Source organism: Petromyzon marinus, chromosome 47 (assembly GCF_048934315.1).
Source record: "Petromyzon marinus isolate PM22_M1 ecotype Great Lakes invasive population chromosome 47, UKy_Petmar_22M1.pri1.0, whole genome shotgun sequence".
Taxonomy (NCBI): domain Eukaryota; kingdom Metazoa; phylum Chordata; class Hyperoartia; order Petromyzontiformes; family Petromyzontidae; genus Petromyzon; species Petromyzon marinus.
In genome coordinates, this window is record NC_133713.1 from 12,231,613 (window position 1) to 12,255,484 (window position 23,872).

A 23,872-nucleotide genomic window follows, 5' to 3' on the forward strand; every position below is an offset into this window, starting at 1 on the left:
TGAGACTATGCCCCAAAGAAGGCTGTCTCTGGTGTAGGACAATCCGTTTTAAAGATAATGCCATATATTATTAGAGCATGTTTGTTTGCATGTTCGCCACAAGTACCGTGTGTGGTTAATACAGTAACTTGATTCCTGGCAAAAGGTTTATATTTGGTGTTTGAACCTCTTAACACCACCTGTTTTATTGCCAGAAAGGGTAAAACCTATTATTTGTATTTGTTCATACCTGCAATATCGTCGGTGTTGGTCAGTGGTTTAGGCTGCAGAAAAGGGTAAAAACAACCGGAGTGTTCGTAAAACTTGCACCCGGTACCTAACTTCTTCTGGCGCCTCTTGTTCCCACGTGTGTGCACTGTCTTTTTCGATTTTCATAAGTTTAGTCACGATTCGACCAAAATGTAGAACCTCTGTGCGCCTGTAGCCTGCATTGTATTTGCACTGATTGTTTTTCACTTGCATGTTTCCTTTACGCCATCAAACACAGTACAACCTCGTTTGCTATCTATGCAATATACCGCAAAGACCTAGTACCCCTTCTCTGCAATGTTGCCGTTTCTCTTTTATTGCTGTCCTGTTCACGCACCGCGAATCTCCCTTCTAAAGCAGCCGGGCAGCTGGCTATATGAGGCCATCATCCGCGTAACGAATCACCATTTACTTGAAAAGGTCTTTGGACTCAGTGTGACTTTCCTGTGTAAATACACCAATGCATTAGATTAACTTCAATTCAATACACAGCGCTGCACAGTTGTGATAGGCCTAGGCCAGGGGGTGGGCAGCCTGCAACTCCAGAGCCACACCAGGGCATCTGTAAAACAAGAGCTTTACAGCTCATCGGATTCCTCCAGGAAAATATTTTGTGGACAGATTCGTGACGTTATTTACCCAAGACCATCACAGTCTCATTCACCACACAGTGCATTGCGGCTCTTGAAATATCGAGGGGGTTGTTTTTCTACCGAAGAATAATAACATTCATCTAGCGCTTTTCATCAAGGATCTCAAAGAACTGTACACGATACAGCAGCAGCAGACGCTCAGCATAAAATGTATATTATAAATACATTTTAAGAATCATTTACTAAATAAAAAAGCGTATAAATAGGTTTTAATGCGCATTTTAAAAATGTCCACAGACTCAGAGATCCCTGATATCTCGTGGAAGAGCGTTCCGTAGCCTGGGGGCTCTTCTTGTAATGACAGCAGTCAACCATACGGTGTGAGTGGACTAGTGGCCACGGGAGGTAATTAAAGGGGAGTCAGCCTGCAGTGCAAATGGACTGGTGGCCACGGGATGCAATGACGGGGGAGTCAGCTTGCAGTACGAATGGACTGATTGCAACTGGAATGATCGATAATAGCGTGGCCAGGTGACGGAAGAGGGCGGTAGAGTCAGCCGGTACAGCGAGTGTCTAGAACCAGGGGGCGTGGTCTCGGACCGTATATAAGGGAGATGCGTGGGAGACTCGGGGCTGTTGCAATGGGGGTCTCCGCCTGTCCGAGTGTGAGCACGTGGCTCCTTAATAAAATAAACCATCTCAAGACAAGTGGGTTCAAGTCGTCATCACACTTTGGTTGCCGACCGCTGGCGTAGGCTGATTGAAATGTCTGGAAACATGTGACAACCGCAATTCAGCATTACTGCACATTGGAGTTTGTAGGTGAGGGATTTAGAGAGGGCATAGAGGGGAGTTGTCGCCAGCCGTGCTAATTTGGAGATGCCGTGGGAGGGAGAGCAAACTAAACACAAAGATGAGCCGTTCTAAAGAGATAAGCTTTCAACCGAGATGACTTAAAATATTGAGATGAGAGGTGACGGAGGTATAGGTGAGGACATCAGCTGCAGATGGGGCAAGAAAGTGGCAGATGTGAGATGGGAAGGAAGGGGCTCTGCAGAAGTGACAGATGACACCACTCAGGTGATATTCTCACTCAGGTGATATTCTCACTCAGGTGATATTCTCACTCAGGTGATATTCTTACTCAGGTGATATTCTTACGAAAACGATATTCACACGAAGATGATATTCACACTAAGATGATATTCAAACAAATGATATTCACACTAAGATGATATTCTCAGAAATGTCAAAAGAGGGCACTCGTGGGTTGAGAAGTTTTCTACAATTTCAAGCGAAGATGGCATCACGTGAGATTCCAGTACCGCACGTAGAAAATGTAAACACATTCCCCCCCCCCCCCCCCCCACGTAACGCAAAACCACATTAAGTGTGTGGAATGTTTTTCATTAAATATGTAGAAAATATATATATTTAATACCATGTGACCCGTGACAATGGGCAATTGTGTTCTTCCTGACGGCAGTGGAACTTTGCTCACACACAACACCACCACCCCATCAGCGTCATCTTTGTGTGGACCAAGGAAGACAGAGGCACACGCCTGTTTATGCTTTTTTATTTTTAATGAATCAGCGTTGCTAACATTTTGCACCACCGACATTCCACCAAATAAACAACGACCGGCCCCACCGGCCGTTACATTCAAAAGTCATTTTGCATAGGAAAAACGACAAATTATAATAATGATTTACTCTCAAAATTTTAAAAACACGTATACAAGCGGCTATTTAATCGGCATAGCAACAGCCCATATTGGGAATTAGCCACAAGTATTAACCACAAGTATTCATCAGCATTAGTATGGTACTCAAGAGGAGAGTACAGTAGTGGAATTGAATTAACAATAGCACATACATTTTTTTTTACTTTTTGCCAAGCAAGACAAATATAAGTAACAAAAAAACCCATAAGTTGTTCTGAGATTAAAAAAACCCAGCATTTGCACGGCCTCAATGTGTTGTAGGGTTAGATTTAAACAAACACATTTCAATTGGTCCAGCGTCCTTTAAAAATACAACCGGTATCGATAAAAATGACATTATTTAAACCAGAGACGACCCCGCCGAGACAAAATGTTACTTTTGCAAAGGGAGACCTGGAGATTCATTCCACACACAATCACGACATCAATAATCACTGTAAATCTTCTGGCCGATAAACAACTACCATTTAACGGCAAATACTGGTCGTGCAAACTCCAGCAGCAAACAGGGCGGCTACATCCGCGTCTTGACAGCGAGGGCCCAGGCTCGGGACCTCGGGGCCGACTTGCCGCCAGTGTCGGCGAAGGAGGCACACAAGGTCACACAAGGTCACATGTTCACTGTGAATCGGACGAAGAGGAAACACTTTGTCCACCCAAGAAACGAGCCCATAAAAGTTGTCGTAACTGCAAAGCGGCAATGCACGCGGCAAAGACGCAGCCCCTACAATCGCTCTCTCACGCTACTGCTGGCGGAAGGGGCCTCCCACTGGAGGGAAGTTGAGAGAGCCCCTCCAGTAGGGTATACGTGGCCGACTCATCCATGCCGACGGGTTGTCTTAGCAGAGGCGGGGAGTACCCACGCTTTACCCCACCAAACGCCCCCTACCAATCGATGAACTTCCGTGTAACCAATTACTGCTGGTTGGACACAGGCGGATGGGGGTACTGGGGATTGAGAACGCTCTCCCATTGTTTCAACTGCCACGCAGGGAGATTGCAACGAGCCAGCAACTTCGGGGATTCCAAGTCCAGTGCGCTAACCATTACAGCACGGTAGCATCCTCAGCTTATATATAGAACAGGTTATAAAAATGCTGTTTTAGTTTCACAACATTGAGGATAATAACCGTTTTGCAAGACATCAGGACGTGATCAGTGTTGCAAATTGTTAATCTGTAGTCATTTCATAGCTGGACTGTGCTTCATCAGTCACGTTAAAATCATGAGCAATAAAAACAATCAGTTATGCAAGGAATATATTTCTTACCATAAGAGGGCAAGCAGCATTCACAACAAATCAACTTTCCGATTCTCATTTAATAAAAAAAATTAAATTCAGTGCACGAGTGTACACGTCCATGTTATATTAACATCAACTGTGATCTCAAACACACATAAATTGAATAAAATATAGTTTTTAAAATGTCACTTGACTTGCCGATTATCTTGACATTCAGCAGCAGCGTTAATTTATAATCTAAGATACTCTGGCCTGGTTTCGACCTTCTAGGTCTCATCAACAGCCTGGCAAAATAAATACCACCGGCAGAACAGAGGATATTGGTAAAAGCACTCCCTCGACATAACGGCGTCCTGTGAGCACACAATAAGTGAGGCCGACAGCCGAATATAAATCGAAGATAGAGAAGTCAATCTGTTTACTTCACTCTAACGCATGGTGAAGTATGAACAACAGTTTAGAAATTGCATATTGTACTCACATGGCAGCAACAAAAGGCAGAGTACACTGACTAAGCGTGGAACCAACCCACAACTTGAGATGCAAAAGGTGGATTGTGTGGATTGGTCAAGTCCCGCTGTATTCTTTGAAGCCTTATTCACATTCCTGTGTTATTTAAGAATGTGTGCGTTCCAGTTTCTGCGTGTCCACAGAACAGGGCACACAGCCACACTATGTACCAACAGGTTTTTAACACACATACCGAGACGCACGTGTTTGTACAAAGACAAAGATCCCCCGTGTAGCCTTAACAGGCTATTGGGGAAAGTGCTGTTAGCGAGCACCTAATGAAGGCCGGCACGGCACACGACAGGGTGGGTGGCCAGCACCACGCCCGGCCGCCTTTGTCTCCATAATGGCGATATTTACACACTGCACCAGGTACTCATTTGAGGCTGAGTCGACCTACGGGAGACCCAGGACCGGTTTAGATAATTGCCGTCACTGGGTTCGTGATGCAGCATGCTAATCGAGCGCACACACGAAATAATTCCAAAACAACTTTGGCTCAGAAAACAGATGGGTCTCAAACGTACAAAGGAAGGTTTCACAAACCAGGTGAGTTCACCACACACACAGAAATCTACATGAACGTGACACCCCCACACGCACGGACGCGATCCGGGCGAGAGTAAATTACGCAGCCCTAAAGCTGCGGTCAAACTCAACGGAGACGCTAAGAGGCCCGCGTCGACGCAAATCGCGCCCCCCCCCCCCCCCCGCTTCCCCTGCCAACGTACGGCCAATACCTCTTTGGATCAGAACCAAGATCGTAATAATAATACTGCCGTGAGAGATGGAAGAAGAAAAAGCCACAGGTTTCCTGCCGACTGGGAGAGGAGGACCCGATTGGCAATACGATTCGCGTAAACTCCACTGCGATGGTGATCATTCTGTGGGACAGCTGCCGTATGTACAATCGGCGCCACGCGTCTGTCGCGCTTGCGCCGATCGGAGGTGGGAGGGGAGGTCGGGGGGAAGCGTCGAGCCCTCCCGCGCGTCGTCAGGGCCGCCGGTCGGCGTACGCGGGGAGGCCGAACGCCTCGGGCACAAACTCCTCGAGCGAGCGCAGCACGAGCGACGCGCCGCGCGTGTCCTCGGGGCCGAAGTTCTCGTCGGGGATGATGACCACCTGCATTCCCGCCGCCAGCGCCGCCCGCATGCCGTTGGGCGCGTCCTCGAACACCAGACACTGGCGAAGACAACGGCATGAAGAGGGCGGACGGGCGGCGTCAAGGGGGCGAGTGAGCGCCGGCCGCGGCGTCGCGCTGTGGCAAATTGGGACCGTGATGCTGGCATCCGTGGCTTAGTTTACTTGGTTTTTTTTTTTCAATTAATGCAACCGCATTTTTTTTTTGTCGCTAATGTTCTCATTGCAAATCTACGCGAGTCCGGCACAATACGGTACAATGCGCCACAATACTTTACAACGCGGTACAATATGGTACAGTATGGTACAGTACGGCACAGTGCCATACGGTACAATACGATATAAAACGCCAATCACCGAACGTGGTGGGGGAACAACGATGCGATGTCGGTGCGACAGGACCTCTGTGACCCTGTGACCCCGTGAAGGGGGGCAGAGAATGTGCTCCCTGCCTCACCCAGGGAGGGGGGGAAGAGAAAAGGAGAGGGTCACAGGCAGGGGGAGTCTACGTGCACCCAGTGAACCTTACCGTCAGCTAAAGTCCCGCTCTTTTTCAGAAGCGACCTGGCCACAAATGATAGCTCAACTAAGTGGCTTATCACGTGGAAATTTATAGCAGCCAAATACTCTAAACGCATGATGTTGATTAAAAATGTGGAGGGAAAAACCGTAGGATCCGGAGAAAAGTCCATGCGACCACGGGGAGATAAAGAGAGAGAAACACGCAGCCTCCAAATATAGAGAAGTCAGGGTCGGCATTGAACCCACGACATCCTGCACACGAGGCGAGGTAGTTAACATCTCGCCACCGTGGCGCCCAACTCCTGTCTATCCCTTGAGGCGGAGAGGGGGGTGCGCCGGCGGGGGTCACATCCCTGGCCGCTCACCTGCGAGGGCCGGGCGGGCGGCTGGAAGCGGCGAGCGGCCACCAGGAAGGCGTCCGGCGCCGGCTTGCCGCTGCGCACCTCGGGGTCGTCGCCCAGCACCGTGTGATGGAAGAGCGAGAAGAGGCCGCCGTGGTTGGTGGTCTTCATCTGGAAGGTGGCCCGCGCCGAGCTGGTGGCCACGGCCATGGGCACGCCGTGCCCGTGCAGGTGCCTGATCAGCCTCTCCACGCCTGCGCTCGTCACCGGACGGCACGCCGTCGTTAGTTCGACGTCGTGTACGGTCCGTCTTTGGCCATACCTCACCATGCTGCCCAGTGCGGGCTGGTGAAGGGGTCGAGTGGATGGTGAAGGGGTCGAGTGGATGGTCGGGGGGTGGGAGGGGTGCAGTGCCAGCCCAGGGGCGTGACGGTGGTGAGATGTTAACTACCTCGCCTGGTATACAGGAGGTCGTGGGTTTGATCCCGACACTGACGCCCGTAACGTGGCCACGTGGACTTTTCTCCGGGTCCTTCGGTTATTCCCTCCACATTTAGAAACGTGCGTTTAGAGTGGCTGCTGAAAATGTTCACGTGATAAGCCACTCTTCGTTGAGCTATCATTTGTGATTGCCAGGTCGCTTCTGAAAAAGAGCTACATTGCTCAGTGGGCATTACCTGTTAAAATAATAGTTTAGTTTTATATTCTTAGTTTTTTCGGTAAAGTCACGTTGAAGAGAAACAACAAAATAATAAAATATATATAAAACAATAAAAAAAATTCTCACGACGTTTCGACCATAACTCAAATGGTCGTCTTCAGGTGTGTTGGTTCGCATAAATGTATTTGTAAACGGCACATTTATTTATTTATAAAAAACGTTAGCGCCACGCGCAGCGATTTGGCAGTTTACCCAGGACTAGTCCATCTATATTCTGAAAAGAGGAGGGGGGAGACGAATTTTTTTTTTTATAATGTATGCTGTCTGAAAGCCACTGTAAGCGTGAACAGTCAATTAAGGACTGAAATGGTTTATCAAATCTTTCCAGTGATTGCTAAGATAGAATCCATCTTCTCGGTTGAAATTGTCTCTGTGCTTGTATATGTGGATAGCCTCATGAACGAATCTCTCATGGAAGCCAGATGGCTTACAAAGAACCTCTGTCTTGGAAAAGTCAATGGCATGTGAGCCTACTGAATTAGAACAATGATCTGCTATGGCTGAGGTGTTGGTCCTACCGTGTTTAAGGTCTGCTTTGTGTTCACGAATGCGGTCCGAGACATGGCGTTTGGTTTCTCCAATGTAACTACTACCACAGAGGCAACTTAGTTTGTAGACACCAGGGTATTGTATGTCCGGAATCACATCTTTTACAGACGGAACCAGATCACGGATTTTATGTAATGTGTTGAAACGGACCTGGATCTTGTGTTTATTCAAAATTTTGGAGATCTTTTTTGTGATCCCAGCAATGTAGGGTAAAGTGATGGTTTTGAAAGGCTCCTCAAGAGGGTTCTTCTTCATGGTTTGAGTGATAGCTTTGCGGATTGTATAGTCGGAGTAACCATTAGCCCTAAGAGCTTGGTGTACGTGCTTGAGTTCACTGCTTATGTGTTCCTGGTCGGATATGCATTGGGCTCTATGATACAGAGTCTTGATGAGAGAATTCTTCTGTGATGGATGGTGGTGGGAATCCGGTTTCAGATAAGCATCCGTATGGGTAGCTTTCCTGTAGACAGAGTGGCTCATTGAACCATCAGGTCTCTTTTTAATTAGGACATCCAAAAAAGGTATCTTGCCATCTATTTCGACTTCCATGGTAAATCTGATGGCTGGGTGTATGGAATTGATGTGGTCGAAGAATTGGTCTAGAGCAGGCCGGCCATGTGGCCAGATGACAAAAGTGTCATCCACGTACCTCTTCCATAAGGTTGGGCGCAGAGTGGCAGTCTGGATGGCGTCAGTCTCAAATTTCTCCATGAAAATGTTAGCTATAACTGGAGAAAGGGGGGAGCCCATTGGGGTGCCCTCAGTTTGTTTGTAGAAAGTTCCATTCCAAGTGAAGTATGTATTGGTTAAACAGTGTCTCACCAGGGGGGGTACCTCAGTGTTTAGTCCTTGATGAACCAAGTCTTCAATGATTGCAATGGTGTCAGGTACAGGAACCTTGGTGAATAAGGAAACTACATCAAAACTGACAAGCAGGTCGTCTGGGGACAGGGAAATACCCTTGATTGTCGATACCAGGTGAGTAGAATTTTGTACCGCAGAGGTGGTCTTTCCAGTGAAAGGACGCAGGATTTCAGACAAAAAACGAGCTAGTTTGTAGGTGGGGGAGCTGATAGTAGAGACTATGGGACGAAGAGGTGTATCTACTTTATGTATTTTTGGTAAGCCGTATAATCTTGGTGGCCTGGCAGCAGAAGGTTTCAACGAAAACTGTTTAGATTGATCAATTAATGCGGTTGAATCAGAAATTATTTTGTTGGTTTTTGTGACGAGGCTGTTGGTGGGATCTCTTTTTATTTTTGTATAACTACCATCGTCGAGTAATTCTTTAATTTTGTTGTTGTATTCTATTTTATCCATGATGACAGTAGCATTGCCTTTGTCAGCTGAGAGGACTACAATATCATTCCTCTTTTTTAATTTATATAATTCAAAACGCTCATCTTTGCTGAGGTTGCTAGCTGGCATGTTAGCGTTTTTGAGGGTTGCAGCGATTTCAGATCTTGCTACGTCTGCAGCGATGTGACCCAGGCCCCTGAGAGCAACGTCTACTTGGGCAATTATATCATTAACTGGTATGTGTTTAGGTGTGACTGCAAAGTTTAGACCTTTAGCTAAAACGGATTTCAGACCATCGGAAATAGAACTGTTACTGCGATTAATTACGACTTTATTAACGTCTAACTTTTTGGTGTGTGGGTCCGGTCTTTTGTTGAAGAGGAGGTTAAATTTGGAAATCGGGTTTTCCTTACATTTGGTCGACATAGTAGCAGCTGAAGAGGCAGTCATATTGTCTACATGTTCCCAATCCGATGTGGACATTATTGCCGTCAATGATAAGTGTGATTTGTAGAGTGTCTTGTCTAACTGATCTAGTTCTGTGCGTATAAGTCTGATTTTTTCTGAGATAAGAGCTAAGCTAGTTTTGAAAAGAATTCGTTTCGCATTAGAAGAAGTTACAGCAGCAGAGGTCAGTGTAAATGCGATTGGTATTACCCCAGAGTCGCGGCATCTCTTCAGGAAGGTGAGAGACTCGATCAGCTGAGCTTTCTTATCCCGGAGTTTGTTGAAGGATCTTAAAGTTATGTGAAAACCCTCCCCGTAGAGGCGATAAAATTTTGATTTAAAGCTTTCGTGACTGCAGTAATTCATATTCTTAGTTTTTTCGGTAAAGTCACGTTGAAGAGAAACAACAAAATAATAAAATATATATAAAACAATAAAAAAATTCTCACGACGTTTCGACCATAACTCAAATGGTCGTCTTCAGGTGTGTTGGTTCACGTAAATTTATTTTTAAACGGCGCATTTATTTATTTATAAAAAAACGTTAGCGCCACGCGCAGCGATTTGGCAGTTTACCCAGGACTAGTCCATCTATATTCTGAAAAGAGGAGGGGGGAGACGAATTTTTTTTTATAATGTATGCTGTCTGAAAGCCACTGTAAGCGTGAACAATCAATTATGAACTGAAATGGTTTTTCAAATCTTTCCAGTGATTGCTAAGATAGAATCCATCTTCTCGGTTGAAATTGTCTCTGTGCTTGTATATGTGGATAGCCTCAGCAAAGATGAGCATTTTGAATTATATAAATTAAAAAAGAGGAATGATATTATAGTCCTCTCAGCTGACAAAGGCAATGCTACTGTCATCATGGATAAAATAGAATACAACAACAAAATTAAAGAATTACTCGACGATGGTAGTTATACAAAAATAAAAAGAGATCCCACCAACAGCCTCGTCACACAAACCAACAAAATAATTTCTGATTCAACCGCATTAATTGATCAATCTAAACAGTTTTCGTTGAAACCTTCTGCTGCCAGGCCACCAAGATTATACGGCTTACCAAAAATACATAAAGTAGATACACCTCTTCGTCCCATAGTCTCTACTATCAGCTCCCCCACCTACAAACTAGCTCGTTTTTTGTCTGAAATCCTGCGTCCTTTCACTGGAAAGACCACCTCTGCGGTACAAAATTTTACTCACCTGGTATCGACAATCAAGGGTATTTCCCTGTCCCCAGACGACCTGCTTGTCAGTTTTGATGTAGTTTCCTTATTCACCAAGGTTCCTGTACCTGACACCATTGCAATCATTGAAGACTTGGTTCATCAAGGACTAAACACTGAGGTACCCCCCCTGGTGAGACACTGTTTAACCAATACATACTTCACTTGGAATGGAACTTTCTACAAACAAACTGAGGGCACCCCAATGGGCTCCCCCCTTTCTCCAGTTATAGCTAACATTTTCATGGAGAAATTTGAGACTGACACCATCCAGACTGCCACTCTGCGCCCAACCTTATGGAAGAGGTACGTGGATGACACTTTTGTCATCTGGCCACATGGCCGGCCTGCTCTAGACCAATTCTTCGACCACATCAATTCCATACACCCAGCCATCAGATTTACCATGGAAGTCGAAATAGAAGGCAAGATACCTTTTTTGGATCTCCTAATTAAAAAGAGACCTGATGGTTCAATGAGCCACTCTGTCTACAGGAAAGCTACTCATACGGATGCTTATCTGAAACCGGATTCCCACCACCATCCATCACAGAAGAATTCTCTCATCAAGACTCTGTATCATAGAGCCCAATGCATATCCGACCAGGAACACATAAGCAGTGAACTCAAGCACGTACACCAAGCTCTTAGGGCTAATGGTTACTCCGACTATACAATCCGCAAAGCTATCACTCAAACCATGAAGAAGAACCCTCTTGAGGAGCCTTTCAAAACCATCACTTTACCCTACATTGCTGGGATCACAAAAAAGATCTCCAAAATTTTGAATAAACACAAGATCCAGGTCCGTTTCAACACATTACATAAAATCCGTGATCTGGTTCCGTCTGTAAAAGATGTGATTCCGGACATACAATACCCTGGTGTCTACAAACTAAGTTGCCTCTGTGGTAGTAGTTACATTGGAGAAACCAAACGCCATGTCTCGGACCGCATTCGTGAACACAAAGCAGACCTTAAACACGGTAGGACCAACACCTCAGCCGTAGCAGATCATTGTTCTAATTCAGTAGGCTCACATGCCATTGACTTTTCCAAGACAGAGGTTCTTTGTAAGCCATCTGGCTTCCATGAGAGATTCGTTCATGAGGCTATCCACATATACAAGCACAGAGACAATTTCAACCGAGAAGATGGATTCTATCTTAGCAATCACTGGAAAGATTTGATAAACCATTTCAGTTCTTAATTGATTGTTCACGCTAACAGTGGTTTTCAGACAGCATACATTATATATATAAAAAAAAAAATTTCGTCTCCCCCCTCCTCTTTTCAGAATATAGATGGACTAGTCCTGGGTAAACTGGCAAATCGCTGCGCGTGGCGCTAACGTTTTTTATAAATAAATAAATGCGCCGTTTACAAATAAATTTATGCGAACCAACACACCTGAAGACGACCATTTGAGTTATGGTCGAAACGTCGTGAGATTTTTTTTATTGTTTTATATATATTTTATTATTTTGTTGTTTCTCTTTAACATGACTTTACCGAAAAAACTAAGAATATGAATTACTGCAGTCACGAAAGCTTTAAATCAAAAGTTTAGTTTTAGTTTAAGAAATCACTGGCAACAGATTTTAACTGTGGCCGGGTATCGAACCAAGGCAGCACGTGAGAACAACGACAATTTCATCGATTACGCTCGATCTGTGCGATCACAATATGTGCAGCGGAACATCCCCTTCCGTTCTTCCGTCTTACATCAAACAGCGACGTCGCGTGCCCACATCTAGTGTAGCGGTTAGCGCGCTGCACTATGAACCTGGCGACCAGGGTTCGATTCCCGCTCACGGCCAACACCAGTGACGATTATCTGAACCGGTCCCGTGCCTCCCCTAGGTCGACTCAGCCTCAAATGAGTACCTGGTGCGGTGTGTAAACATTGCCACTAGGGAGACAAAGGCGGTCGGGCGTGGTGCTGGCCACCCACCCCCTCGTGTACCGTTCCGGCCTTCATAGGTGCTCGCTAACAGCACTTGCCCCTACAGTCTGTTAAGGCTATATGGGGGATCTTTGTCTTTGATCTTTGTCCCCTGTGTCCGTGTGTGTGTGTCCATGTGTGTGCGTCCATGTGTGTGCGTCCATGTGTGTGCGTCCATGTGTGTGCGTCCATGTGTGTGCGTCCGTGTGTGTGTGTCCATGTGTGTGCGTCCGTGTACGATAGTGTAGCGGTTAGTGCTACGCTGCGCTATGAATCTGGCGACCCGAGTTCGATTCCCGCTCACGGCCAACACCGGTGACGATTATCTGAACCAGTCCTGGGCCTCTTCTATGTCGACTCAGCCTCAAATGAGTACCTGGTGTGGTGTGTAAACATCGCCACTGGGGATACAAAGGCGGCCGGGCGTGGTGCTGACCACCCACCCCTTCGTGTCCCATGCCGGCTAACAGCACTTGCCCCAAAAAAAAAGTTAAGCTATATGTGGGATCTTCGTCTTTAAATATGTGTGCGTCAGTATGTGTGTGTGCCCCCGTGTGCCTGTGCTAATCTATCTGCTGTGCCATTACGTTCAACTCCCGATTATCCGGGTTGCAGATTCACTGTTGCTACCTCACATTATTTACTAGATATATTTATCTACAAGAGCATGCTGCTTCCATTTATCATTATTGTTGTAAGCTGCCCTTCACTGATCGATAGTCAGCGACTCATTACCCATACGACTGCACGCATGTCAGTAAGCGAACCGATTGCTTTAAGAAGTCACCTAAACAGACAACAGGTTCTGTACCTTCGTCCCCACTTCTACGTAGGTAAATAATAACGACGCTTTCACGACTTTGAATGGCTCTCCGTACCCCCCGTCGCTCCACGTGACGGGAGCTACCCTTCGGGAGCTGAATTCAGTTCCTTGAGAAGCTCCCAAGCAGGCGGCAACCAAACGTGGGGGACGACGACGCCGAAAACGCGTGGCACAATCAGCGAAAATCACACCGACTACGCAGCACAACCGGTGGTGTGGGAAACAAACCTGCACGGTTGTGCTACCCTTCGTACGTACGCATCATACGGTGTGAACTTCTTCCGCACCGTACGTAGCCGACCACGCTAAACGGGCCGCCCCCCCCCCCCCCCCCACCTCCGCGCTCGTCAACCCACGCACAATCGGGAAGCGACTTATCGACGGCCGCGTAACGGCGCCTGTGAACTCTCGGCACGACACGGTACCCGGCAGGAGCTCCGCGGCGGGAAATATCTTTGCCTGGCGCTCGCGGCACTCGGCGATCAGCTGCTCGGGCGTGAGCGGCAGCTCCAGCGCGTCCTGGATGATGCGCGCCACGTCCAGGGCCTTCTTGCCCATCACCTGGGCCTTCACGTCCCACGAGTAGTGCTTGCCGTACTGCCTGCACACGTCCTCGTACACGCCCGTGTACAACCGCTCCGTGTCTGGCAGAAGGATAGAGAGAGAATAAAAGTCGAGACAAATCAGTCGCGCGCAGCGGGGTTCCGCAGCGGTTTTCGAACACGTGCCGCCGTCGGTCTTCGGTATGGGCGGCTGTCAAGAGCAAAAAACGCATTGTTCACATCTGCAAATAGGATTTGTTCGAACAATAATTCATTGAAGCTATGAACACTGGTTTTTTTTTATATGACCAGGTAAGGCCCACTGAGCTATGTAGCTCTTTTTCAGACGCGATCTGGCCACAAATGATAGCTCTACGAAGTGGCTTATCATCACGTGGACAGAACATGGCTGATGTTGATGATGATCGTGATGACCTCAAAACCCAAAACGCATTGTGAGGCTTACGCGAGGCTCCAGGGTCGATCTCAATGCTGCCCCTTCTCCTGAGCTCGTCTTCAGTGAACTGGGTCACGCGTGGATGTCAATGTGGATGTCAATGTTGATGTCGATGTGGATGTCGATGTGGATGTCAATGTGGATGTCAATGTGGATGTCAATGTGGATGTCAATGTGGATGTCAATGTGGATGTCAATGTGGATGTCAATGTGGATGTCAATGTGGATGTCAATGTGGATGTCAATGTGGATGTCAATGTGGATGTCAATGTGGATGTCAATGTGGATGTCAATGTGGATGTCAATGTGGATGTCAATGTGGATGTCAATGTGGATGTCAATGTGGATGTCAATGTGGATGTCAATGTGGATGTCAATGTGGATGTGTGTGTGGGGGAGCGGTGGCGCAGCGGCTGTAGCGCACCGCGCTATGAACCCGGTGACCCGAGTTCGATTCCCGCTCATGGTGTCAACGCCGGTGACGATGATCTGAACCGGTCCTGGACCTCCACTAGGTCGACTCAGCCTCAAATGACGACCTGGTGCAGTGTGTAAACATTGCCACTTGAGAGACAAAGGCGGCCGGGCATAGCATTGGGCAGCCACTCCCCCGTGTGCCGTGCCGGCCTTAATAGATGCTCGCTAACAGCACTTGCCCCAACAATCTGTTAAGGCTACACGGGGGATCTTTGTCTTTAGGGGCTCCCTGCTGAGTTGGCTCCTCGGGGGTTAAACCCCGGCCACGATGACCCCCCACCCACATTCTTGTCCAATTGAGGTCACGTTCCAGAAATGTCCCGGGCGGCACAGCCTTCACAACGTGAATACCAGGAGTGAATACCAGGCGTGAATACCACACGTGTAATGATCCGCCACTCAAGGGATTCAATTTCAGTGATCTCATGATTTGGCGGTCAAGATTTGATTCGTCTCGTTTTAACCATCACGTTTGTATTGTTTTGTATTGTTTGTATTGTTTTGTATTGTTTGTATTGTTTTGTATTGTTTTGTATTGTTTGTATTGTTTGTATTGTGTTGTATTGTTTTGTATTGCTTGTCTTGTTTTGTATTGTTTGTATTGTTTGTATTGTTTTGTATTGTTTTCGAGTTTTTTTGACCCCGTCTCGTGTGTACAGCTCTGCAGACCCCCAATTGCATTCAACGCGAGCAAATAACTGTCATGTAAGTTACACGAATTCAAACAATCCATTATTGTACGCGATTTTAAGCATGTATTGTGAGTGTAAGAAATAAGTTGAATCGATGGATTGTTACACACCATCGCCACTGGAGAGACAAAGGCGGCCATCTATACCCTGCTGTGAGCAGAATGCACCACATCATCTGCTCGTTGTCGTGGGCGTTTATTGCTCATCAAGAATAATACGATTCAAATAATCCCTGTTATGTCATCATCATGACCCGCGATCAATTTAAAGTGGGACAACGGCCTCCCCGAGCCGTCACGGTCCAGGCAACATTACTTTGGGAAAACTTCCTCCACATGACTACGCCTCGCACTCGTAAAGAGAGGGGAGAGAGACAGAGAGGGGGGACGACTCAGGGGCACGAGGAGGAGCCTCGGACGAGCAGGGAAGGCAGCAGCAGGAGCCATGCAGCTGGAGCAGCCATGCAGCAGGAGCAGCAGGAGCCATGCAGCAGGAGCAGCAGGAGCCATGCAGCAGCAGGAGCAGCAAGAGCCATGCAGCAGCAGGAGATGCAGCAGGAGCCATGCAGGAGATGCAGCAGGAGCAGCAGCAGGAGATGCAGCAGGAGCCATGCAGCAGCAGGAGCCATGCAGCAGCAGGAGCAGCAGGAGCCATGCAGCAGGGGCCATGCAGAAGGAGCCATGCCGACCACTATATATTCGTGCAGTCCGCGTGGATTTTTCTCCGGTTCCTCCGGGTTATTCCCCCTCCACATTTCGACTCAACGTCAGGCGTTTAGAGTATTTCGCTGCCGCTATGAATTTCCCTGTGATGATGAGACGCCCACTGCGTTGGGCTATCATTTGTGGCCAGGTCGCTTCTGAAAAAGAGCTACGTAGTAGCTCAGCGGGGCCTTACCTGGTAAAATAAAAATTGTTGTCGGCCAATTATCCGCTCCTCGAGACACGCGCGAGCGTTACCGATCGATATCTTTGCAACACCGAAAATAATCACAGACAGTGGAGCAGATTCGTTATCGAGGTCAAGGATAATAATGTTTCATGTTTAGTTGTATAGTGTGCATATATAGCGTCGTCGTTCCTGCAAATTGCATCTCTCACATTGGCTGCGGGATCACAGACGAGCTGGAAGGCAGCAGTAAGGCAGTAAGCCAGCGATACCACCAATGGCCCAAGCTCTGCAGTCCTCTGTATAGTAAGATGTATTCAAGCCAATGAATCAGTGGCCTATACGTGTGGGAAGAAACCGGAGCACTCGGAGAAAAGCCACGCATACGAGGTGGAAACACTCTATCCCATACAGCTGGGACAGGTGGAGTCTACGTGTGCTGTATCGGCTTCTCCTGATTCTCAACATCTGTGTGCGGCGATCCACCAACCCAGCTCGCTGCTGCTGCTGTCTCCACAGTGTTGGATTACAGGCAGCCACGTGCAGCATCGCCACCACCGCCGCCGCCCGGGGCTTTGGATTTGCCCAAATGTTTATCGATTCCCACGCTGCGGGCTTTTTCCGGGTGTTCTTTCATCATTTTCGCGTGCTTAATTTTAGTTGATCTGAATAACTTACTTCAATTACAATTTACTAAATAATCGTGAGCACTGTTGCAGAAAACACAATTTTTTGGCGTTATGCATTACGCCGTGGTGCGGCGAGCCTGGAGCGCATAGCTAAGAGTTCAGTTCAGTATATTTTGAAGGACCCTGTGGGCTAAGAAGCTCTTAAGTCGGATTTCATCAATACAAACACACCGTTTCATTGACAAGAGAGAGAGGGCCCTTGCCTATACAGATTTGGCAGGTCACCAGCAATGGTCCAAGCGAGTAACCTGACTCAGTTGATGAGACACTGAATGTCGAAACCGGTCCAGACTTTGCATTTAAACCAAAACGTCGCACGAAATGATGCACTCCTAGAAACTCCGTGCAGCTGATGGGATGTGTAAACATATTTTCAACAAAATTTTTTTGTAAAAAGGTTTCAGTTTTGTTGCCAGAAAAAAGGGGGGAAACCCTATTAATTATATTTTGGAACTTGCAAAGGAGGTCTAATGATGTAGATGCTCGCCCCGAGCCCTCATTACTTTGATAGTGCATTGTCTTTGAGCTGTGTGATGCCTTTTGGCGTCATCTGGTCGAGCACCAATTGGTGCGAGGCTGAAAAGAAAGCCGTCCCTTGGTGTGGACCAATCAGTTTCAAGGACAATGCATATATTAATCATACGATGTTTTTTGTTTGCATTTTGACTGCAGGTATTGTGGTTAATGCAGACATGAATCCTCGTAAAAAGGTTTCAGTTTTGTTGCCAGAGAAAAAAAGGGGAAAAACCCTATTATTAAAAAAAATATTGTGTTTAAATCAATTCTGTTCAAATGTTACACAATCGCGTGTGCTGGTTTGGCCCACATCTCCCTCGCGCGAGCTTCGTGCTCTCAAGGGGCTCTCACGCTGCTGTTGTTGATGCCGCGTGGACCAATCGCGTTGCCCGACTGAGACAGCGCCACTTTCATCACTGACGTCACACCCCGCCACGCGTCAGTGTCACCAATTGATTATACCACACACCAGGGACATGCGGTCAGGGGAGGCAGGGGAGGCAGAGCCTCACCTGTCATACTCCAATGAAAATATCTGTTACGAAAAGTAAAAAAGAACATTCAAATAAAATAAATATTCATATTTTTCCACTGATCTGTGTTATAAATGTCATTTCTGTACGATTCCAATCATTTTTATAGTCAAAATCGCCAAATTTGCGGAGCTCCGCTGCAAATACAGGAAGAGACGAGAGGTGAGGCAGCGACGAGCTCAGCCTCCCCTCTGATTGCGCAACCCCTCAGTAACTTGTGGAGCACGGGCAATAAGGGCGAGTCTGTTACTATCTCAGTATGTCACCAATGTAATGTTTGTAGACCCCTTCATTTCATGTCCTCGCCTTTCATACTCCAGGTACCTTATTTCACGTATGTGTATAACGATATTTAGGCTCGCTGGTCTCGTCATGAAACTGCAATGAAAAAGCACCAGGGGAGGCAGCTATCACATCTGCCTCACTGAGGGGGACGTGTCTAACACGCTCCCCTCAGTGAGGCCACGCCTCCTCAGTGAGGCCACGCCCCTCAACGAGGCCACGCCCCCCCGTGAGGCCACATCCCCCTCAGTGTGTGAATCTGGCTCTGACACTAGCCAGTGCCTCCCCAGCTATTGACCTCACCGCACGTCACTGGCACACACGTGTGTCGCTGTGTCACACTGCTTAACACACACACACAACACGTGTGTGTCGCTGTCACACTGCTATAGACACGTGACTCAGAATGCAATCGCTTGCGTGAGACAGGCAGATGAGCCAGTTTCCCTTATTTTGTCCGATTACGACGATTCACCATGAGTCTTCATTTTCAGCATTTGGCTTGCCGCTACGATGTATCCATATTTAGCACAACAGACCGTTAGGCCTGTGTTTATTTAAACCCAGGTATCCCCCATCATTTTGTTATCCCCCCCCCCCGCCGCCCCCCCGATTTCATCCCAATTGAACTATCGCCATCACCATGGGAAGTAACCCCTTCGAATCTCCCGCACAGCAGCGGGCGACCCTTGGTTTCAGAGAAGGGCCCACGGAAGCGGATGTCATAGAGCTGCGTCTGAGGTCCATCCTTCCAGCGACTTGTGCTTCACAAAGTAGAGATTTCCCCCCCCCACCCATTTTGAATGTGACAGTGCGATTGGTTGCATAGCGTCCGAACCCACATTTGAAATTCTCAGAGCTGGAATTTAGAGAGAGAGAAAAAACGAATTATAAAAAAGCCATACTCTTCGGTTCTCTCGGTAAAGTCACGTAGGTATAAAATAAAATAAATTAAATCATGACGTTTCGGGCGCAACACAAGCGTCTGTCATCAGGTGGGACAACCACAGCAAGAAACAATTGCTGAAGTGGGCAAAAGGGCTGCTAGATTAGATTATAAAAAGCCATCACAGACGGCAGAGGCCTACGGTTGAAATTCAGGCAAGCTGCCTGTGATGAAGCCGGGTTCTCGAGTGCAGCGCTTTGCTGGTCTCAGCCCTTGTCACCAAATAATTGCACCGCAAACAAAAAGCCATCACAGATAATTATAAAACAAGCAAAGCGCTGCACTCGAGAACCCGGCTTCATCACAGGCAGCTTGCCTGGATTTCAACCGTAGGCCCCAGTGGCTCTGGCTCGGCGCTCTGACCACCGAGTCGCCTCAAACCCTTCGTGAGTACGAGGCGCGTGGTCTCGACGGCCTCTTCTTCTTAAAAAAAGGCAACTCTATATTTCACCTCTTTCGTGATATCGCCAACTCTCCTAACCCTCAGCAACTTTTGACACTTCATAAATAAAATGCATTATTAGTATTAACAAAGTGTTTGCCCGCGCAAGCACCCCACCACGTGGTAGCATGCAAAGCAAGTGCATGACCGGGTCTCTGCCATAGGAATGTGGAAGTTCCACAAGTGGCCGAGAATGCGCGACAGAGAAAAGCACCTGACGTGTTCAGTTTGAACACAGATGACTCACGTTAGAAGACAATGGCGATTGCTGGACTCCCGTGTGGGTCATATGGCCACCCCATCTATGTGCGTTGAACTTCTACCGCATCGTACGTAGCCAACCATGCTAATCAGCGGTGGTGCGGCTAGAGAGGACTTTATCGCCGTATCAGCTGAGAACATATTGTGCCACAGTAAAGAGCACACAAGACTCTGAATCACAACACCAGAAGCTAAACACCGAGGCACCGAGTGAGAGCCGCCTTATTTGGTGACTGATTAATTGAGTCCTTTACTGGTTCCTGGGGGCAAAGACATAAAAAAACACAGAGCAACACCCAGTGCAGACAAAATTAGCAATGTACGCCAAGGCACAGAGGCAAGTGCTGTAAGGGTGACGTCGTAGGCTTTGTTGTTTTTCTCTCAATGTACACGGGCAGTTCATGTAGTAGTAATGATTATGCTGCAGTAGATTATGATGTATGTTGAACTTCTTTCGCACCATACACAACGTCCGCAACGTCTCAAGGCGCCACGCTTGAAAGGGACAAAAGTAATGGAGCAGGAACTGAGTGTTAAAAAGAAGAGCCGGAGAGGAATAACGCCAAAGTGGACATGAACACGGCCCAAGAGCCTGGGCCTGGTCGCCAACGGTTGGCAGTTCCACAAGCGGAGGGGCACCAGGGTGAACGTGCGATCACCCCACAGACGCGAGAGAGAGATATCAAGAGCACGACCAATATTATTCGTGACCAATAGTATTCATAAAGGATTTTGGGTTCGATCGCGTAAGTATAAAGTAGTAACGAATTGGCGTTTTGTTTACGTGACAAATCCCTTACTAATTGGCTGTGTCGCGTGGTGGAGGGTTTCGACACATTTATTCTCTTACGCGCTCTAAACCAAACACCTTTATTATGAGAGATCAAGAGGTTTGTAGGCAGAAGGGCACCATTGGCCTTCAAGCGGCACGAGATCGAATTCGCTCCTGAATATAAAGCGAAGCGAGCCAACGTGAGGCATTAGATGCGCGCAGCACGATCTTGCTGCGGTCTGCAGCAAGGTCAGCAGCCCGTCACGTAGGTTCGCCACCTGTACGGGTTTGACCCGGACTGGAAACCTGTACGTGTGTTAAACTTCTTTCGCACCGTACGTAGCCAGCCATGCTAATAGGGGGGTGCGCGTGAAGGACAACAAACTTATGACACAGAAAGCAGTTCGCAATAAATTAGTTTTCAATCTCGGTGTAAAACCTGTGCTCTCGGGTGACAGCAGGCGTTGATTTTCACCGAGATCTGGTCCCGGTATTGCTGAGCGACACTTTATTGCAGGGCACTGCACAACTCTGGTAACTGAGCTCGTGCTGACTGAGACGTGTGTCCGGGCTTGGTCCAAAGTGGGGGGAAAGGTGGCGATCCCAATGTAAGGTAATTTCCTCAATCGTGGGGAAGAGGCATTGTTTCACCTTGAACCATTCTGAATAGCGCAGCTGCCCAATCAGCACAATGGACCGCTGGACAGGCGTGAGAGCCAGACGACGTTTTTCTTTCGCAATGGTGAACGCGGCTCGCTTTGAAGAAAATAAACAAACAGGCGGACAGTTGTTTCATCATCTCTAATAGTAGAAACAGTCGTTAATCATTAGCGACCCCACTCTTCCTTTGTTAAATGCACCGCTGGCTGATGGTCTCTCTCCCTATGCATGGGGGGGGGGTGGTGGTGGGATTCAGACGTCATTGGCCACTGATGGTGGCAGCCCAAGCCCGTAATAAAACTCATGTTTGACCACAAGCGGCGCTAACCGATTGCGCACAACGCTCTCCCACTGCAGCTGCTGCCCACGCGGCCACGAAAGAAAGTGTCGCCTCATTTGGGGATGGCAGCAAATGAACTTTGGCAGTTGCTCGTGGTGATCGCGCCCACGTGGTCCTGTCGAGGTGGACTTATCAGCTCATGGCAATGTGGGGTGGACCCGGACCTAGTGACGGATTATCCTCGTAGCAAAAGTAGCTACTACACATGTAGCTACGGGCCCCGCACTTTCAAGGGCCCCGCGCTAAATGCTTTCAAGCTATCAATTCCGGTTCAGTGATTCTGCACTTGCTCTATTACTATAGTACTATACCACCTTCAGCTTTTATGAACGACTGGGTGTTTAAGGTTAGCGATTTGTCGTATTATCTGGCTGTATAGCAAATGAAAAAAATACAATTACTTTACTATGCAAGTTAAACATTTGTGTTTTCACATTTGTTTTTTTTTATTTAGAGCCCCTTTATAACATCATGCGACAGGCCACGTACGAGCTTAATCCGGCACTGGCTGGACCGCAGTATAATTGAGGAACGGGCATGCCCTCTGTGCTCCTAATATTACCGCAACATGGTTTAAATATAGATTAAACATGATCGTATTCTCCAGATTATAAGACGCAGTTGGTGAGGCGGTTAGCCCGCTGCACTACGAACCTGGATCTTCAAGTTGGATTCCGGCCACCAACGACGGCGATTATCTGAACCGGTCCTGGGTTTCTCCGAGGTGGAATCAGCCTCAATTGAGTACCTGGTGCGGTGTGTAAACATCGTCACTGGGGATACAAAGGCGGTCGGGCGTGGTGCTGGCCAAACAACCCCCTCTGATTAACGCTCAGAAACAGCACTTGCCCCAACCAGTCTGTTACAGGCTATACAGGGGATCTTTGTCTTTTTACACTTTGTCAGTACGGGATGGTGAAAGCGGAGGCTTGTGTGTCACGTGACCGGGGTTAATGTCACTCGCCACTGACGTTAGCCGCAAGTGGCGGCATTCAGTTCGGCCTGGCTCAGAGCCAAGTGCGTCCCCACGGTGCCTGTGCCAGGCTAGGTGCACTCCGAGACAACGTGAAGTGTCGAAGGCTCGCTGGCAACAAGGGGCTCAGCGAGCGAGCCTTCGGCACTCGCACGGTTGGCTACGTACGGCGCGAAAGAAGTTCAACGCAGTTCAGACCCAGCAGGTGCCACAGGGTCGACAGACTTGCCGTGCCCCCCCCTCCTACTGTGCCAACCTTGCCGCACTTTATCCTCCCGGCGCTCCGCTCGTTGTTGTGAGCGCCGTGGTCGCCCCTCTGCCCCTCCGTTAGAGGCGGCGGCCCGGCGGCGGTTTGGGGCTCTGCGCTCCGCACCCCACGGGGAAGAGTTCGATTCTCGGTCACGACCGAAACGCCAGTGGCGCGATTATCAGGAGGCGTCGGAGGCGGCGCCAACCCGCAACTCCACCACCACCATCTCACCACCAGCACGGTCAATAACCCCCCTCGCCCCACCTATCCCCCGGCACGATCGACCGGCGTGGGTGGTGGTGGTGGGGGTCGAGGCCTCCACCCAGCAGCGCATGTGCCAGGCGGACCTGGCCGTGCGAGTGTAGGTAGGAGGGGGGAGAAGGGCAGACTCACCCAGGAGCAGGCCGTCCATGTCGAATATGACGTGGGTCGCGTGGTTGAAGCAAGGAGACATTGTGGCGGTGAGGCGGTGCACGTACCACGCAGGGGTCGCGCCGATTGTTGCCCGACCCGTGGTGGTGGTGGTGGAGCCGGCTCAGAGCTCCGCCTCCGCGGTCAGCGTGGGGTGACCGCGCGCCCCCTGCTGGTCGAGTCCCCGCATACCAGCGCCGTGGTGGTGTTGGGGACGGGGTCACAACCCTGCCAAGGGAGTGTGCCATGGATGTGCGCGCGTCTGTGCGTCGTTGCATGCGAGCTGAACTTCTTTCGCACCGTACGGAGCCAGCCGCGTTAATCGGAGATGCGGGGGAAGGGCAACAAACTTAAACACAAAAAGCAGTTCAGGACTGACTCTACAAATGCGTTATAAAA

At 48.4% G+C, this 23,872-nt stretch overlaps 1 protein-coding gene across 1 annotated transcript; it reads right to left on the bottom strand.

The window, feature by feature from the left end:
* Positions 1 to 2,405: 2,405 nt before the first annotated feature.
* LOC116952442 (pseudouridine-5'-phosphatase-like) lies at positions 2,406 to 23,637 on the bottom strand. The gene is made up of 4 exons (XM_032971785.2): positions 23,456 to 23,637; positions 13,768 to 13,986; positions 6,350 to 6,579; positions 2,406 to 5,504 (listed from the first exon to the last, which is right to left on the bottom strand). Exons 1-4 carry the CDS (start codon positions 23,514 to 23,516, stop codon positions 5,316 to 5,318), a joined length of 699 nt encoding a protein of 232 aa, XP_032827676.2. The 5' UTR covers positions 23,517 to 23,637; the 3' UTR covers positions 2,406 to 5,315.
* Positions 23,638 to 23,872: the final 235 nt, after the last annotated feature.

Coding starts and splice junctions, on each gene's coding strand:
- LOC116952442 (XM_032971785.2), bottom strand. CDS start 23,516: ATGTCTCCTTGCTTCAACCACGCGACCCACGTCATATTCGACATGGAC. Junction 6,580..13,767: donor CGCCGCGGAGCTCCTGCCGG/GTACCGTGTCGT, acceptor TGACGAGCGCAG/GCGTGGAGAGGCTGATCAGG. Junction 5,505..6,349: donor CGCCCGCCCGGCCCTCGCAG/GTGAGCGGCCAG, acceptor TGTCTTCGCCAG/TGTCTGGTGTTCGAGGACGC.